This window comes from Acomys minous, assembly GCF_964271855.1.
Source record: "Acomys minous genome assembly, chromosome: 1".
Taxonomy (NCBI): Eukaryota; Metazoa; Chordata; class Mammalia; order Rodentia; family Muridae; genus Acomys; species Acomys minous.
Window position 1 is genome coordinate 47,378,089 of NC_140483.1, and position 19,028 is coordinate 47,397,116.

Genomic DNA, 19,028 nt, shown 5'->3' on the forward strand with positions numbered 1-19,028 from the left:
TTCAAGACAGGGTTTCGCTGCATAGCTTTGGTTGTCCTGGAAAATCACTCTAAACAGAAGTAGTCTTCAAATTCTATTTCATATAGCATCAGCATAAACATTTAGTTCCCATTTGGTCTACTTTCAAGAACTTGATAAAATTCTTGACTGGAAGAGTCTTAGCATAGTTAAGGCCAACCAGTGTAACCTAAAATAGCTGGCTAGAACAAAAGAATGTGTCCTCCTAAACTTTCTTCTTCCTAAACTTACTCCTATCTAATTCAACTATATTTCAGTATACAGTCTGAGTTTTAACTCCACTAGATGGCCTTTAGAGAGAAATTCTGTAGCTCATTTCCACTCTCATTTGAATCTCCAATAAGACTATATATTGTCCATATATTTTTACTCATAAGCCACAGTGTTGTTGTTGTCATATTGTATGTTCAACAGATTACATGGACCTTATATATACACATGAGCCAAAGTAAACAGTCAATACTTCCTTATGTACCGGATGGCTTTCTGGGCACTTTAAACATACCAATTATTTTAATCTTCTTAACAAACTATTAAAATATTATTCTTATTTTGTTTATCAAAGCTAAGGCACAAAGAACTAAGTGGCTTCCCAAGGGCACACAGCTAATCAAGAAACAGTCTGGTTCTAAAATGTGTATAGTGGACATTACATCAAGCTGATGTCCACTATATATGTAAGTGGGTTAAATATTTTATAAAATGTTATCTCCCACACTGCTCACAACACCTAATACGTTAAGATCATAAAACTGGGAAGAACATCCCAATAAGTGTAACATCAGTAAAATGAGTTACAAAGAAAGCGGCTGAAGAGATGGCTCAGCAGTTTCAAGCACTTGCTGCTCTTCTGGAGGGCATGGACTTGGTTCCAAGTATCCACACCAGACAGCTCACAATTATAGATAACTCCAGCTCCAAGGGACCCAACACCTCTGGTCTCTAGGAGCACCTGCACTCATGTACACAAACACACACACTTAATCATAATTTAAAAAAAGAAATTTTAAAAACTAAAACAGAAACAGGTAATCAGCCTGATATGGTGGTACCTGGCTTTAATCACAGCATTCAAAAAGATCAGGCCGGTTTACACAGCAAGTTCAAGGCCAGCCAGGGCTCCACAATGAGACCCTGTATCAAAAAAAAAAAAAAGATACAAAACAATAACTATCACCCCCACCCCAACCACAAATTATGAATGAATTAAACTCTGGCTTATGTGAAGAAAACAAGGCCTTCAAAGAGATATGGGGAAATGCTCAGTGTGTGTGAACACACACACACACACACACAGACACACACACACACACAGTAAGTGGGAGACACATTCAATTTTAAAATAAAAGGTAAAGTTAGAAGGCTGCGGAAGTAGGATCTCTTAGGCTTTAGTGTTCAACATGGTGAGACTGTACTTGAAAAATACAAAATCAAACAGTATTAAGATAAATATGTTGCTCATGAAGAAACTTGGGGGAGAGAGGAGTCACAAAGAACATAAACAACAAAAACTAATATAGATGAAATAATTTTTCTAAGATTTATTTATATTACTTATACAGTATTCTCCAGTCCCCTAGAAGAAACAAGTTTAACTGACATATCAGAGGTCCTTTCCAAATATGAAGTTTTTACATAGCTTTGAAAAATCTGGACATACTGACTAAAGCAAACACAATGAAACTATGGAAACAGTTTATATAAAGGAACAAATTACAATGGTTGTAATTTGGTTGTATGAGTATAGTTGTAGCCATAAGGGTCATTTACTAACTTATAAATCAATGATCTTAAAGATTTCCTAAAAGATTTTTCATAGGGAAACTACATAATTAAGGGTGCTTGAGAAAGATTAAGTTGAAATTAAAGACTGGAGAGGACTGAAAATAAAAACACGATCAACTAGTTCATTATCCTAACAAAACTATGAAATACTAATGCGAGACTATAATTAAGTAAATAATTAAAATATAAAATAAGGAAATCTTAATAACCATATGAAATAACACTAAAATTCTGTCAAAACTGAGAAATCCCAGGGGAAATTCAGAAAGAAATAACCTGAAGTCTTTATTAAACTTACAGAATACAAAATTACAATATTCTCACAAATGCCAAACCAGGATGAATTTACAGGCCAAATCTACCAAAATTTGGGGGGGAAATCTTTTTTGTTGTTTTGATTTGCTTTTTCAAGACAGGGTCTCACTACATAGCTCTGCCTATCCTGGAACTCATTATGTAGACCAGGCTAGCCATGAACTCAGAGATCTGCCTGCCTCTACCTCCCAAGTGCTGGACTATAGACTTGGACCACTATGCCTGGCACTAAAAACAAAACAAAAAAGAAAAAACATAGAGCAGGGCTTTTTCTTCAAGCATAGAGGTTCCAGGAATTAAACTCAGAATGTCAGGTTTGGTGGCAAGTGCCTTTCCCTGCTGAGCTATCTTATCAGCTCCTAGCTTTCAATTCTGAACTTTGCCTGCCAGTCAGAGCCACTGCTTCTGGAAATGTTTTTAACATTTTTTCCTAAATTGCACATTTATACATTACACTAAGTCATCATTCTACTTGTGCAAATATATAAGAAACTTATACAAATAATAACACAGAAGACGGGAATGTACAGAAAAGAAAACCCAAATGACAATCTACAGCAAAGGACACTATAGGAAGTCCATGCAGCTGATATTATATAATACATGAAATAAATGAATTACAGTGACAACTTATGCATAGAACCTAACACTGAGTGAAAAGAGCATCTCAAATTTACGTATAGCATGATACTTTTTTTTTAGTTATAATTTTGCATATACCTACCCTTATTAAAAGTTTATAAAATTATTTTTAAAATGAGCCTGGGGAGATGCAAAAAAAAGGATTTTTCAATTCCCAGAACCTACATTTAATACACACACACACACACACACACACACACACACACTCACCGGCATAGCAGCACACACTCAGAATCTCAGTGCAGAGGAAGTAGAGAGAAGTGGGTAAGTGGATACCTAGGCTCCATGGTCAGATAGCCTAACCTATTTACTGAGTTCTAGGTTGGTGAGAGATTTTTATTCAAAAAAGTAGATGGTGCCTTAGAACACCTGTGACTGGCCTTCTGCTTCTGGCCTCCATACACATGTCCATGCATACCTATACACACACACACACACACACACACACAAAGAGAGACAAGGGGAGAGAAGCAAACAGAATTCCACATAACAGTTATACTGGATGGAGAGGGGAGACACAGCTTACATTAGACAACAGTAAGATAGAAGGAAAAAGCAGGAAAAGTTTACTCACAATATTTGGCATTTACACTATTTCTATGAATAAACAATTAAACAGCCAAATAAATAAAAGAAAACCATGACTGGGCCAATCATAAATTTGTTATAAATCAAGAATGATCGTAACTCCATTCCATGTACCTTCAGCACATTAAGAAAAACAGGCATCATCTATGTCTTCTTCCTCCATTTGCACAATCTATTCATCACACACTAAAGGTGCTGGCCACTCTATCTCATAAGTACTAAATGTATCCACATCTACATCCACCTCTCCTTTCAGTCTTGCTTACTCTCACACGTTATTCTATTAAAATCTATGCTTATATTCTACACCATGTCAAAAATGCATTCTTTCAGCATAACAAAGGTGATTTCCTAAATGAAAATCTAATCATGCCCTCTTCTTGAAAAATAGTGTGTTAATAACTTACTATTACTCATAGAATACAGAAGGGTTTTTTGGTTTTGCTTTTGTTTGTTGGTTGGTTGGTTGGTTTTTTTGTTTTTTCAAGACAGGATTTCTCTATGTAGTCTTGGCTGTCTTGGAACTTTGCAAACCAGGCTGGCCTCCAACACTCATAGATCAGCTGCCTCTGCCTCACAATTGCTGAGATTAAAGGCGTGCACCACCACACCCAGCTACAGAGAAGAATCTTAATCAGGGCTGCTGCTCAGTGGCCTTAACTGGACACTCAAGACCTATACAGGTCAAGCCAGGCAGTATCCCAGCATGGATGGGGGAGGAGTTCAAGAAGTCCCACATATATCCATCAACTGTTGAGAAAAGCCAGCATTTTTTAGGAATACAGTCCTTTAGAAAATATCTATGCCCTGGCAGATGGTCCTATACCCCTGCACACAGGCAGCATTCAGTAGCCTCAGTGGGTTCAAAAGCAGAGTACATGAGTCTGGAACGGAAAGATGGTTGTGAAAGGAGACAACAGGAGGAAGTGAATTAAAGAGAATGAGAGGTGGATTTGGTCAGAACACATATGCATGTATAAAATTCTCAAGCAATTGAAAAAAAAAGTCTCTCAAATAGTGTTAAGATTGTTTAAAGTATGCTTAAAATAAGCATAGTTCCTAAGAATCTTGATTTATTTTCCCTAAAACTCAAAAGTATAACTTGCAAGAATTTGAAAACCCTGAGAAACTTACTTTTTTCACTGTATAATTCAAAAATGTATCATTGTTGCTAAAAAACAAACAAACAAAACAAAACAAAACAAAAACAAACAAACAAAAAAATACCTAAGTAAAGGAAGTCTCAATCACCCTAAAATACAGTGCGCTCTGTCCCTTTCCTCCTCCAGGGGGAGCCTGGAACCTGACAGGGCCTCTCCAGTATCTACCTTTCCTTCTTATCTAAGAGTTGGATGCCCAAATTTTGGCCTGGTCTACGGTGACCTGGAATAAAGGCAATCTTCCTAGTTTCCCTTGCTAACTCAAATTATAATTTTTGTTTAAAGAGAAGAAAGCATATGACACTGACAAATTCTATAAATGTCCTTAAAAGGCAACAGAGTGTGCGGCCCATTTCCTACTATCTGGTATCTGGAGCTACAGTAGAATGGTTCAATCTCTGGCAACGACTGCGGACCAGGAAGAAACCTCTGAAACAGCAGACATTCACACGGGAACGCACAACCCGACAGTTTGGAGACATAAAGGAGAGTACTTACTGTAAGAGCACTGTTCTCTAACCCTGGATCTAACCTGATTCTGACTCATATGCTGCCTACTGAACTTCATATTCCAGGACATCTCCCTGTTGCTCTCCATAGTTGGCTACACTGGACTTCTTTTAGTACTTTTTTACTAGTCACACTTCTTTTTATCATGAAGCTGTTGTTAATCTGAAATGACCCTCGGCCTTTTTGTCTAGTTAATACCTACTTAACCTACAGATACTGCTTACTTGGAACAGCCTGCTGAGACCTCAACAAAGTCAAATCCTTTATTTATTGATTCAAAATCTGACTCCTTGGCCTGTCCCTACCTAGGGTATCTTGAAAAGTGATGCTTGAGAATAATGTCTTTATCTAGCTTCTTTGTGCCATATGCATACTCTAACAATGTGGCTTAGAGTGGGGGCTTTGGGGTGGCATTAGCTGTGTCCTGTGGGGCATAAGACTAAGGTAATCTACATGAATAACCAATAAGATCTATAAAAACCATCACCACTACAAATCAGTTGGAATTTCCCAGGAAGACAATACCATGTATACTGTCAGAAAGCACTGTGTGAAAAGTCAGTGACACCACTGGCAAAATACAATCGGAAGTTCCATTGCAGAACTTCTCTGGCTTTTGCTTCACACAACCCTTTCCTTTATTGATTTTGATCTATATACCAGCTCTAGTAAGCCATAGCTGGTGAGTATTAACACCTTTTGTCTTTCTAACTACTCAAACAACTCTCTCCTGAAAGACAAAAGAGATGCAGTCAAGTAGAAAAGAAGGTAGTAGACCATGCCTTAGCTGTCAGCAACACGGCAACAGTGATTTTTTTTATAAAAGCATCACTGCAATGTAATGTTTCAGCCCTCAAAGTATGATCACTTCCAGTTCAAATGTACTTTTTAGATTTCTGAGAACACGCCTCAAAGTCTAGATACTCTTCAAAAATGATGTATTTATGTAGAAATTCTCCTAACAGGCACACATGAAACAAATATTAAAGTGAAACTGACCTGTAATGAATAATGAAATGTTATTAATTTGACATCTATAACATAATAGTACAAATAAAACATCAATTTACAGTAAGATACAAATGTAACCCAGAAGGCTGGACAGAAGGCTCAGTAGTTAAGAGCACTAACTGCTCTTCCACAGAAGAGTTTGATTCCAAGCTCTGGAATGGTGGTTAGCAACAATTCCAGTTCCAGGGGTCCAATGCCCTCTTCTGGCCTCTGCAGGCAATGCATGCATGTAGTGTATAGGCATACATGCAAGTAAAATACTCATATAAATAATATTCTTTAATTCAAAAAACATTCAAAAAATATAATAAATTATTAAGAAAATAGTCAAAAACAACAGAAATTATCATCTCTTTTATATCAACTATTCTTTTTTAAAAGATTTATTTATTTATTATTTGTACAGTAAGTATTCTGCATGGATGTGTGCCTGCAGGCCAGAAGAGGTGACCAGATCTCATTACAGATGGTTGTGAACCACCATGTGGCTGCTGGGAATTGAACTCAGGACCAACAGTGTTCTTAACCTCTGAGGTGTTTCTCCAGCCCCTCCAGTATTCTTTTAAACCTTACCAACAGCAAAGTTCCTGGCCAGGTATGGTGGCATAAATCTGTAATCCTAACACTTGGGAGGCTGAGACACATGCCAAGTTCCAGACCAGTCTATGACAGCCAGTGAGCCACCTTTCCTCACCCCAAAATCACACCAACAATAAAACCTACTGCTGCAACAACAGAAGCACAGGTAGGCTTGGTTGAACCACACAATTTTAATGTCTTGGTCTTAATGGGGCAAAGTTCTTTAATCATGATAGTTTTACATACAAACAGTTCAGTCTCCATTTACTAGATACATACTATATGTCATGTATTATATATAAAAGCTAAATTCCCAACTCTCAGAGGTACAGGCTAAAGCGGAAGAAATAACAAACATAGACAAGCACACACACAGAGAAACACATAAAGGAAAATACAAGAATTTAACAGTAGCCATCTCTGAAGCAAGAGATATATATGAACTTTTTCATTTTCATTATCATATTTTTAAATGCTTACAATTTGTGTAACAGATACAGTCTACTTATTGATTAAATGAGTCACACTATTAAAAGTGGTTAGTAGCAATCAGTGTGGGATTATAAAGATATTAATGTTCATACTTATACTTCTGTACCATTAGAAAGAAGCAATGTTTTAAGTCAATCACTAGGAAAAGGAAAGATCCTTCCCAAGCTCAATTATTTCTATCATAATTCTAACTAAAACAATTTTTGCCTTTCCTTGCTTTTTCCTTTCTGGTAGCATAAAAGCAATGATGTATTTAAAAACAAACAAACCCAAACAATAGCATTTAACTTATATAGTTAAAAATTTTAATTGCAGTAGCTTCACTGAAAAGTATCATTTACAAAACAGTGAAAACTGTTTTTATTACATTTTTATCTTAGTGCACACCTTTACTATTTTGTGCAATGAAATATGATATGCCAATTACTTGTGCAGAGCATAATACCAAGAAATGCTAGCTATTTGAGAAATAGCATTTTTGTGATAGTTTGTGTTGTCAGCTAAGTCGATGCCTTTTTTCTAGAACTTCATTTTTACCTGAAAAAAAATGACTGACCAACATGACTTCAATCAAGATTATCTGGCAAATATTTTCCAGCATATAAAATGACTGGGCGTAATTTTTCCAGTTAAAATATAGTTTGGAATATACTCGCGGGATAAGACTCCCCCTCTTCCAATGCACACCCTGTGCAGCAGACTCGGGCATGTGTCTATTTGCAGGCAGGGCACAGACAGCCAGGCACTTTATTAAATGCTACCAGACAGCCAGTGCTGGACTACACTGACCCTTTAAGGCGTACTACACACTCAACCCCAAAAGCCCTCGGGATCAAGTAGGTGGGTTCTGGTGGAGAGCCAATCAACACTCATGTTCTCCTCCTCAAGGTACAGGAAGATGTGTGCAGCTTGCTCCTCCCTGCTTCCTACTCCCCGCACAGAGCAGGGAATCGACCACGGCAACCCCACTATATGCACCGGGCATACGAAGCAAGCTGCAGGTAAGTACCCAGCATATAACACAACCCTCGACTTTGGCTTGGATTTTTCGGGGTTAAAAAGTTGTGTTATTTTCCGGAAAATACAGTAATACCAGCCTCTGGCTCTAAGGAAATCTGACTGGTGTTTATCATCAATTTGAGCTTTCACATAAAAATTGGAATTTTATAAAACTCTGAACAAACCCTAAGTTTATAAATTTCACAACACAATTTTTCTAATAATATAGGAAATGATTTTAACACATGTGACTTGCTATAAACCTTAGTTCAATCAAATTCATAAACATTTGAATGAAGTATATAGACAGTGAGTTTTCCAAATGACTAATGTTGCTACACAATTATGTAGAATGAAAAATGACAAAGGGTAACATAATCCAAACATATTTAACAGAGCACAAGGTACATTTCACGGTGAAGCTAATGTTTTTTGTTTTGTTTTGTTTTTGAGACAAAGTCTTACTGTGTAGCACTAGATAAGCCTGAACTCACTAACTGACTAGTCTGATTTCCAACTCACAAAGTTCCACCTGCCTCTGCCTTTGAGTTTTGAGATTAAGGCCTGCATCACCAATCCCTAGTACAGCATAACTTTTAAAATAACATTTCTGAAGTTTCCATACAGTGTAAAAGGATATTAAAGTTACCTAAAATTTATTTTTATTCCTCTCCTTCTAATTACATAATATTAAAGTATAGATTTTCTTCACTTACTTCAACCAAAAGCAAACAAAAACAAAGAGAGACTAACTGAAGAAACAGAAGAGACAATTTTTGTGGGTTCCATTAACCCAGGTATTATACACATTTGAAATTATTTAAAACAATTGTTTTTTTAACTTTTTGAGTCTGGTAAATAGTTGGTTTCATTTAAAATGTTATTTAGGTTTAAACTTTACATTGTTATAGAGTGGTTGCTTGTCATGCTAGAGGCCCTGAATTTGTCCACAAGCTACTTATTTTAACATATACCATATTTTTCGGACTATAAGATGCACCTAACTATAAGACACACCCAATTTTTAGAGCAGTAAAACAAGAAAAACAGTAAATATAGCAATCGGACCATAAGGCACACCCTAATTTCCCCCACACTTTTGAGGGGAAGTGGCATCTTATGGTCTGAAAAATACACTATCAATCATGTTTATGTTTCATCAACTAATCACTTCTTAAATGTCTCAGTTTTATTGTCTAATACATTAAATACTAGTAGATAATCATATAAGCAAAAGTTGTTTCTAGCAATAAATTTTAAAGGAACCCCACAATGAAAGAAAGTAGCAAACTACATGCAAATAGTTAAATTATTTTCTTTAATTCAGCAGCTTCTCTCGAAAATATCACTTACAAAGCAGTGAAAATTTTTTCATTAAATTTTGGTCTAATATTCTGCCTAAAAATGGGCAAGCTTAGATGCAGGCAGAGTTGACGACGGCCATACTCTTCCAAGACAGGCTAAATAAGTCCTCAATAGTTCCTGCCTCACGAATATGTCTGGTAGAGATATTGGGCTAGAAGGCCGAAGATGATATTCCAACGTTATAAAGAGTGTTGGGTGACTGTACAGGCAGTAAACTGTCTGAGCCCCTTTTTTCATTTTGGAAGCTGATAACCTGCACTACCGGTTCACTCAGGTATTTAAGTTTTATTCCTTCTCAAGTCTCTAATGGAAGGTCGAAGACCAGATAGTTTAGTCTTACAATTAAGATTAGTTGGTTAGGGGATAAGATCTTTTTAGATCAAGATAGATGATTTAAGTTAATAGAGATGAGATATGATAGATATTGATTTTTCATTCAGAAATTTAGACCCAACAAGATAGGAAAGATGTTTACTTCAAGGCTGTCAAATACAAACAAGCCAAATCACTACAAATGTAACATTTATATAACTCATGATTGTCTCATGGTTCTTCCTGCTGTATGTAGTTTATTTTATTCACTGTAATAATATAAACATATGTTAAAAAAGAAACATAATAAAATAAAATTTTAAAAATATTTAGTCTAATAAGAGACTAGATAAATATAAAATAATATAAAAAATAAGAGACTAGAGTCCCGTGGCTCTTGCAATTTTCCCGAGAATCTACAGACCATACCTGCTTGGCAAAAAATATTGTTTCAAGCCTGGAGTCCTGAACCACGGAGCCTGCAGGTTCTTCTCCTGGCTGCCACTTGAAAAGAAAAATTAAGCCATGAACTGGCCTACAAAATAAAAAACTAAATTAGCAATACCAAAACCAGATTCTTTTATATATATCATCAATATATTGAGTCATAGTCAGCCATTTAACATAGAGATCGCAAATTAACTACATTAAGAAAAATTTTATAACTAAGACAGCCATTTATATTCATTAAAATGTTGGCTTAAAAGTTAATAAAACTAAAAGCTAGATCAGTTGGAACAGAATTATATAAAAAGTTTATTTTCAAATCTGTAGACAATTCATTTCTATCTTTTATCAACTCATTTTTTAAAAATTAGAAAAATAACCAAGTGAGTGTGGTAGCATAGGCCTACAAACCTAGCACTTGGGAGATAGAGGCAAAAAGAGCAGGAATTTGAGGTCAGTGTGGGCTACATGTGACCCTGTATTTTTTTTCATTTTATAGATAGAGTTTCTCTGTGTAGCCTTGGCTCTCCTGGAACTCACTCTCTACAGAGACCTCAAACTCAGGGATCTGCCTGTCTCTTTAATCTCAAGTGCTGAGCTTAAAGCATGCACCACAGTGCCCAGCTAGTGGCCCTGTCTTAAAACAAGAGAAATGAAAAATAAAGTACAAAGTAAAACTGGAAGCTATTCACTTACATCAAATTCCAGTATGTAGGGTGTTTATATAAAAGCAGCTGACAGCATACACATTAATAACTCTAGGCAGTCACTTCTGCGTAATTACTGAATTTATGTATAATCCTCAAACTACAGTTTGAATGGCTACTGCCATTTCATACATAATGAAGTTACTCATTCTTAATAGAAGTATAAGAAACATTAAGCCATTATTTAAGATTTCTTACTTTTGACAGCTTTCTTTAAAAAAAAAAATCTTGTATTTTAAAATACAGCTCAAATGACACACCTTTACCTTTCCTGATTTCAACCAGAATTAGTCTCTCATTTTGTCTCTAACCACTGCTCTTTCTATGGGGAAATAAAAGTGGGAGAAAAAAAGCCATCTTTTTCTTACTACTAAAAACAGTACAGTAGCTATAAGTACCCATTTGCCCCTTATTTTATTTACTTTATAGGCTTTTTGTGACAAAAGCTCACTCTGTTGCCCAGGTAAGGCTCACTATATAGCCAAGCTGGCCTCAAAGTCATGACTGTTCTTTTGCCTCAGCCTGTTAAACACTGAGAGTTCAAATAATGAAGCATTGGTCCTGGCTGCCATTTCCCCCCTTAAAAAGCCTATTTCTTATCCCCATTATAAGATTCTAAGAACTCTCCCAAAATGAAAACTCATCTGGTCTTCTGTTTGCAGCTACAGTTATGTTTTTTGCTTGTTTGTAAAGGCAGAATGTCACTACGTTGTGCTTGCTGACCTGGCCGAGAATTATCTATACATCCATAACCTGCCAGAAGTTATCATTCCTCCTGCCTCAATCTTACCTCTTACTTCAGCTCTGGAAGGAGATTCTCATCAGGAAGATGGTAAAAGAGTATTTCTAGCATCAACATTTGGAACTTGAACTTTTAGCCTTCCCAGGAAGCAATGCACTAGTGTATGAACAGTATCTATGCTTGTATGGCCTATTACTTATTATTTTAATAATAAAATGCATTCTAGGATTTAACTCTATTAAACAGTAAGTTAATTCTATGAATTTTCAGCTATAAAAAAGCTTTTAATCTCTTACATATAACTTATGAATCTCAGGTTCTTAGTTATAAACTCAGGATAATACTTAACACAGAATTGAAAAACAAAGAAAAACCTAAATGCATTTAGCCTACAATAATTCAAGTAAAATCAACAGACACATCTACGTGCAGAAAGGTAGATAAATACAAGGAAAACTCCACTTACTTTAACTTTTCAAAACTCTCAGGCTCTAAGCTCCATATTTCTTCTACTTGAGCTCCTCGGCAACCTAAAACAAAAAAATTTTTTTCTTTAGATATCAAATTATTTCCTCCTTAATAAAAAATATAATTAAGTAAAAGAAAGGCACATTCCAGGACAAGACATGACAAATTAAAATAGTAAAACTGCTAACACTCTCAGCCAAGTTCCACTACTGCCTTTATTGTTTCCAGTGACTTATTGTGAGAGCACAGTATTAAGTTTCTAGGGTTTATTGCGTCAAATCAGAACCCTGTGATCTGTCTTCTAAGTATAACAATGCTTGGCTTTGTTTCTTACTCTATCCTTAACTCTTTTTAAATCATTATATACCTTTTCTTTTTATATTAAAGAATAGTACTTAGCAGCGACTTTCAATCTTTAGTTTTGATATATTCTGAGTATATATTTCTGCTAGCCTCTTTTCCTAACCCAAGCACACTCTTCTAGACCACTTTTTCCAATCATGGTTATTTTGTACCCCTGGGAATATACAGCAAAATCTATTAGACTTTTTTTTTTTTTTGTCACTGGTGTGAAGAATACAGGTAACTTACCACGGGCATCTAGAAGGAAGAGATAAGAAATAATGACAAATCCTACATTACACAGGAAACAAATTATCTGGCTGGGTAAGACAATACATCTGTTGGTCTAGGTACTAGAAAAGCTAAAAGAGGAGGATTTGAATACAGGAGTTCAGAGCCTCCAGGATTATCTAACCACTAGTGTTAGCTCCAGCTAAGAAACCCCACTCTAGAAGTATTATAGTAGTGACATAGTAAGCACTCAGCCTCTTAAATGCTAAATTTGAATCATGGCTCAACCATTTACTACATATGACCATATCCTGATCTCCACAGTTGTTGGGAGATGCCAATGAGAATAAATAAGACATATTTAGTATACTGCCTACACTGAAGGCTAGGTAGCTATGATTATTACAATACATAAAAATGATGATGTTCACCAGTGTCTCTTGTGTGTAGAGTTTTGGATAGTATTTCTGAAATACCTAAGAATATGACTTTAACACAAGAATATTCAGGATATTAAGTTGTCTGCCAGAAATCACTACATCACTACTAATTAAAGCCCACATTTGCTTGCAGCTGTCTCGAAACCTAACATTCTTGATTATTTTCAAGTGATTATTTCAAGAAACCTTCAGACCTCCTGTAGAAACGTTTCTTTTAGTTCACTGGCAGAGTACTTAGATTCAATCCCTAGCATGAAACAAAGTGTACATGCTAGTTTGTATCATCCCATGTCTCTTGCTTCAGTCTCCCAAGTGCTGAATTTATAGGTATGAGCTACCACAGCTGGCTGTCTCGAAGCTCACCCTTGAGAAAAGAGACAGCAAATTTCAGCTTTGCTTTCCTCATATAAATACAAATCCAAGGCTGGGCGGTGGTGGTGCACGCCTTTAATCCTAGCACTTGGGAGGCCAAGGCTGGTGGATCGCTGTGAGTTCAAGGCCAGCCTGGACTACAAAGTGAGTCTAGGCCAGCTAAGGCTACACAGAGAAACCCAGTCTTGAAAAAACAAAACAAAACAAAAAAAAAACAAAAAAAATAAATACAAATCCAAGTTAGTATCTATTTTTTCTAAAGAAGAAAAAGTAAACAACAAAAAAGTTTTCCTGTTATACACAAAGAGAAGGGGGAGAACAGGAATAAAACACAAAAAACTAAATGCAAACTTTCCTAATACATATTAAGTAAAAAGTTGAGAAGTGCCTGGCTACAAGCATGCGGATTTTGACCCTCAGCTCCCACATAAAAACCAGAGACAGCTTCCATGAGAGGCAGGGGAGAAACCAGAGACAGCTTCCATGGGAGGGAGGGGGGTTACAAGAGACAGGTAGACTTCTGGAGCTTATTGGATAGCTGACATAGCTAACAGGTTAGATCCAGGTTCAATGAGACCCTACCGCAGAAACTAAAGTGGAGAGTAACTGAAAATATATACCATCAACCTCTAAACATCACAAACACATGCATACTGTATACTACACACAAATACACACACACACACACACACACACACACACACGCACGCACGCACACGAGATGAGGAAAGGGTTTTCAAAGTTAATGAAATACTATTATTTATCAAATACTTTTTGTGCTATATACAGTAGCAGACCCTGGCAAGGACAGACATTAAAAAAACAATTGTAACACTTAGAAGCCCAATGATCCAATACATTCAAATCAAAGACAGTAAAGGATACATAAATTATGTATGAAGGATACATAGTACATATAAGTTCAGGGCTGGACAGATCATTCATTAGTACTGATGTTCATAAGAACCTTTTCCTGAGTAATTGAACTAAATCCTATACCATATGATCATATAAGCTGTCATTCAAACCAGAACACTTTTCTAAGGAGGCTGTAAAATTAAAATGACAACTTTTGAAATATTTATGCACTAACATATTTTATTGATTTTAGTGTTGTTTCTTATACAACTATAAAACTCTGAAACTAATTTTTAAAACATTTTCCTTTTCTTTCTTCCACTTTTAAGAGTTTCACTATCAACTGAAGTTGACCTTGAACTTGTGATTCTTCTGCATTAGCCTCCCATGCCTGACCAATAATAAATGATAATGATTATGATGATGATGATAATAGCAGTAGTAATCCTGTATGGTCTGAAGAATGATTTACAATAGTCATACCTTTGGTTTTGAATGAGTGACTTTATTAAATATATAGCAAGTCAAAGTAAACAAGCAATCAATAAATTACAGGTAGATAGCAAAACATCATTGAATTGGCCTCAACTTCTCCAGTTACTTTCTGCTGAATGCTGTGAATCTTGTGGTTTGTTATTGTACCTGAAAGGCTCGCTGGAGGTGGCATTCTGTTCTACCCAGAAATCTCTGGGAAACTCCAGCCAACTACCTCAAAGGGACTTCCCCGGTGGATTTCTGCTGGATGTTTTGAGTATCTGATTTGATGTTTTTTGTTTGGGTTTTTTTTTCTTTAGATATAATTATTTAGTATATGAGTGTTTTGCCTGCCTGTGGGTATGTGCACCACATGCAGACCTGATGCTTACAGAAGTCAAAATAGAGTACTGGATCCCCTGGGACAAGTAACAGACAGTTGTAAGTTACCATGTGGATGATAGGAATTGAATTAGTTCCTCTGGATGAGCAACCAGTGTTCTTAACTACTCAGTTAACTCTCCAGCCTATGGTGATGCTTTATAAGTGTTTAATTTTTTAGTTTTTAAACTGTGTGTGCATGTGATTGAATTCAGGTGTCCTTGGGCCCTAAAGGATCCCATGGAGCTGGAATTACAAAGCCATTAGAAGCATGCATGTTCTTACCCACTGAGCCATCTCCCCAGTCCCCGTTTGGTCATGTTTTGTTCATCTATATGTCCTTTTAATATACTATATACTTAATAAACTCACTTTTTCCAAAACAAGAGTATAGTTATCAGGGATGATTGTCCAAACCATATAGAACAATACTTTCTTTAAAACATACCTGGAACCCCCTTCCCTACAAAAAATATTTTGGTAGTTTCCTCTCAAAATGTTGATAGTGCCTTTAACAACTGTTAGAAAAGCTATCTTCCAACAGATGGCTTCACAACAATTTTTTACTCTCTTAACGCCATCACCAAGTCTACCAAATGCAGTAGGGATGGCTCTAGCATCTCCAGCCTCCAACAAAAGAACACTCCCATAAATTTTCCTCAACTCCATTCTCAGTTATCCTATTATATAAAGATAATGATACGCATGTATATATGCACCATGTAGCTGGTGATGTGAGCAACTAGGCAACCTCTCTTAAAAAAATAAAATAAAATAAAATAAAATAAAATAAAGACTTTACAATGTGAACTTAACTCAGAGCCCTAAATTAGAGACTGATACCCTTTAAATGAATTAGTGCTGTTTGAACGCTATTTATGAACTTCCCAAGACTTTTTTGTAGCCAAGTATTAACTTGTCTCTTTCCTCAAAATAAAATAAAATACATCTTAGATGTGATCCTAAGAGTCCTAATCTCAAGAAAACTCCATGTTGGATCCATGGGTCAGTAGTTACAGATGAGGAGCTATGCTTGACTTCTTCTCACAGCATAGATGTCCATATGTTGTCAGACTTAGACCAACACAGTGAATTAAAAGTATGTACACATAGCCGGGTACAGTGACACATACCTGTAGCCCCCGAACTTGGGAGGCAGAGGCAAGGGGATCTTTGTAAGTTCAAGACCAGCCTAGTCTACAAAGTGAGTCCAGGGCAGTCAAGGCTACACAGAGAAACTCTGTCTCGGAGGGGGTGGGGGCGGAATCTGAACTAGTATTCATAAAACAGAGGTTTCACTTACAAAAGGATTAACTTCCAACCCCTATTGTATATATAAAAACTAGACAAGGGGTAAAAAATGAAAATAGTTGGAATAAAATGTTTTTTTTTCCCTTTGAAGCACCTGATGATATAAACTATCTTCATTTAAGATTTTCCAAAATTATTCTACGTTAGGAACCAAATCATTAACAATTATTGCTTTACTTTTAAAATGTGCAGATGTACTCATATTATTACTTTAATGTCTCATTTTATCTAAATAATTTTCAAATTCCAAGTTTTCTCTATGTAAAACTGAAGACAGCTTTTATGAACTACATTAATTTCTTTCTCTGTACTGTGTATGTGTGTGTGTGACAGAGCACATGGGCCACAGTGAGGGCTTTCAGGAGGGATCACCCCGTTTACCGTGGGTTCTGGGGAAGGAACTCACTCAGGTAATCAGGCAGCCCTGGACTGCATTAATTTAAAAATAAACTTATTTGGACCACTATCTCTGAAAATCAACTTTTTAAATGACATCTAAGACTGTGAAGGTAAAATTTATCACATAATCTGAGAACACTGCAAACTCAGTAGGGCTCAAAATTGATTTTCTTGCCCATCAATTCAATTTTTCTCCTTGTAGTTTATTAACCACTCAAGCCAGAAACTAAAATTACCTTTGTCTCTTTTTTCCTATACTCAGTCAACTCCTGCTTTTTTTCTCTCTCTTTCTTTTTATGTAGGAGAAATATACTACCACTCAACCTCCACTGTAAGGTTGACAGCCCTGAGAACTCCTCTTTTAATGTAGCATGTTCTGGATCTATTCCTGCTCCAAAGAGAATGAGGAGGAGGTATTTCCACATGCAACTTGAGATTGAACTATTACATAAATACTGTCTCTCCGTAGCCCATGACTTAATGTCACGCCAATCACCCACACACTTACCATTTTCAAAAAGATTCTCGTCTTATTCTTTCATAACTCTGAGCACTGTAAGCATAGTCAATCTTAATCACAAACTAATTTTATTTCAATATTTTTGAACTTCATTCAACTCCTTTTCATTGTAAGTCTCCAGTGCCTACAGGGCAACCCAATCTACACAATGTGGTACATAATTTGGCATGACTTACCTTTTCACCTAAGCCCTATACTCTGCCTGCCCATTCATTACACCTGATGTTTAGTTAATCTGGTAGCTGCTCCACAAGCTACATTCAGGTAAATGCACTACAGATTATGCTTCCTTTTGCTCAGCTCCTCCAAGATCTATATGCTTAAAGCAGCTTCTGTATACTACTAAACTAAGAACAACATATTACTATAGTTTGACTCAGTTCTCCAGTTCACATTAAAATTTCGAATCCATAACTGTACGCCCGAGGTACAGTTGAACATATGCTCTTCAGCCATGTACAATAGACAAGTTCTATATTGACATTTGCTGTGCTTGGGGTACAAAGTGTAACAAAACCGTTAAAAAGCAATGAGGAAAAATTAGGGAAAGGTAAAAGAAAAAAAAACCTCCCCAAAAGAGGCTGAGAACATGAGAAAGGATAAAATGTCCAATTGGTTGACTAGCACTAAAGGAAGTCAGAGAGAATTCAGAGGTAAGCTCTAGGCATGAGCACTACCTCAAGAAAAACTGAACTTCACCGGAAGTTAAAAAAAAAAAAAAAGGAGGCAGTAAAAGAACAAGGGCGGTAGTATGCAGGCCCGCGTAGACGGCATCCGTGAGGTCCGGAAGAGGTGCCCACACATGAAAGATGAAAGTTGTGCTTTGAGAAACTAGAAGCTCGAGTTGCCGGGCGGCTGGAGCCTTAGACACCACCCTGGAAAGCACACGCCCTAGACCAGCTGCTCCGCAGGACCGACGGCCTGAGCGATGCACCTGACCACACCGGGGACAGGGAGGCTCCGCGGGGAAAGGGACAGTGGAAAGGACAAGATTAAGCGCGTGGGAGATGATGAGGGAGGGAGACAGGGAAGGAAGACGCTCCAGTCCGTTCAAGTATCCGAGTCCCATGTCCGGAGAATACAGCAGTGCATAAGGCAGAGAGGGGGATCCTTGCCCTCGTGGTGTGGCTCCCAAGATCACTGCGGAGACGCTGCTGCCCCGGGCCGAGGATGCGGCCGAAGCCCTATTTTTCCACACTCGTCGACTCCAGTCCCTAAAGTCACTTCTCCGACGCCGGGCGCCGGTGGCGGCGGCAGGTGACCACCTGGCCCAAAGCGTGAGCCTCCTCCCGGAACCCCCGGCCCAGGATGGTCCCCTTGGTGCTCACCGAATCCTTTAATGAGCTCGGTGAAGACCCCGGGGTCGCTCTCCATGAGACACCACTCCCCGGCATTGCTCGTCATGGCCCCGGCCACACACGCCGCCCCGCTCCACCTCGCGCTCAGCGAAAACCCCAGCACCAGCTGCCACCGGCCTCGGACCTCAGCAAAACCCGCCGCTGAGCGTCAACCCCACGTCACCCCGCCTACTTCCCGACAGCCTCCGGGCGCCGTCACCTG

The 19,028-nt window shown here is 37.4% G+C and overlaps 1 protein-coding gene across 5 annotated transcripts in view; it reads right to left on the bottom strand.

The window, feature by feature from the left end:
• Positions 1 to 19,015, bottom strand: part of UCHL5 (ubiquitin C-terminal hydrolase L5) — a 33,430-nt gene extending 14,415 nt beyond the window's left edge. For 2 of the 5 annotated variants that reach the window (XR_014782066.1, XM_084796453.1), the window contains exons 1-3: positions 18,797 to 19,015; positions 12,139 to 12,202; positions 10,206 to 10,311 (exon numbers count right to left, since the gene is read on the bottom strand). Coding sequence is in view for 3 of the 5 variants with exons in the window: in XM_084796453.1 (XP_084652579.1) it covers positions 10,206 to 10,311; positions 12,139 to 12,202; positions 18,797 to 18,872 (246 nt within the window). In the remaining 2 variants the exon portion in view is untranslated. The remainder of the gene's footprint in view (positions 1 to 10,205; positions 10,312 to 12,138; positions 12,203 to 18,796) is intronic. The other 3 variants (XM_084796452.1, XM_084796451.1, XM_084796454.1) reach the window with 3 other exon arrangements.
• Positions 19,016 to 19,028: the final 13 nt, after the last annotated feature.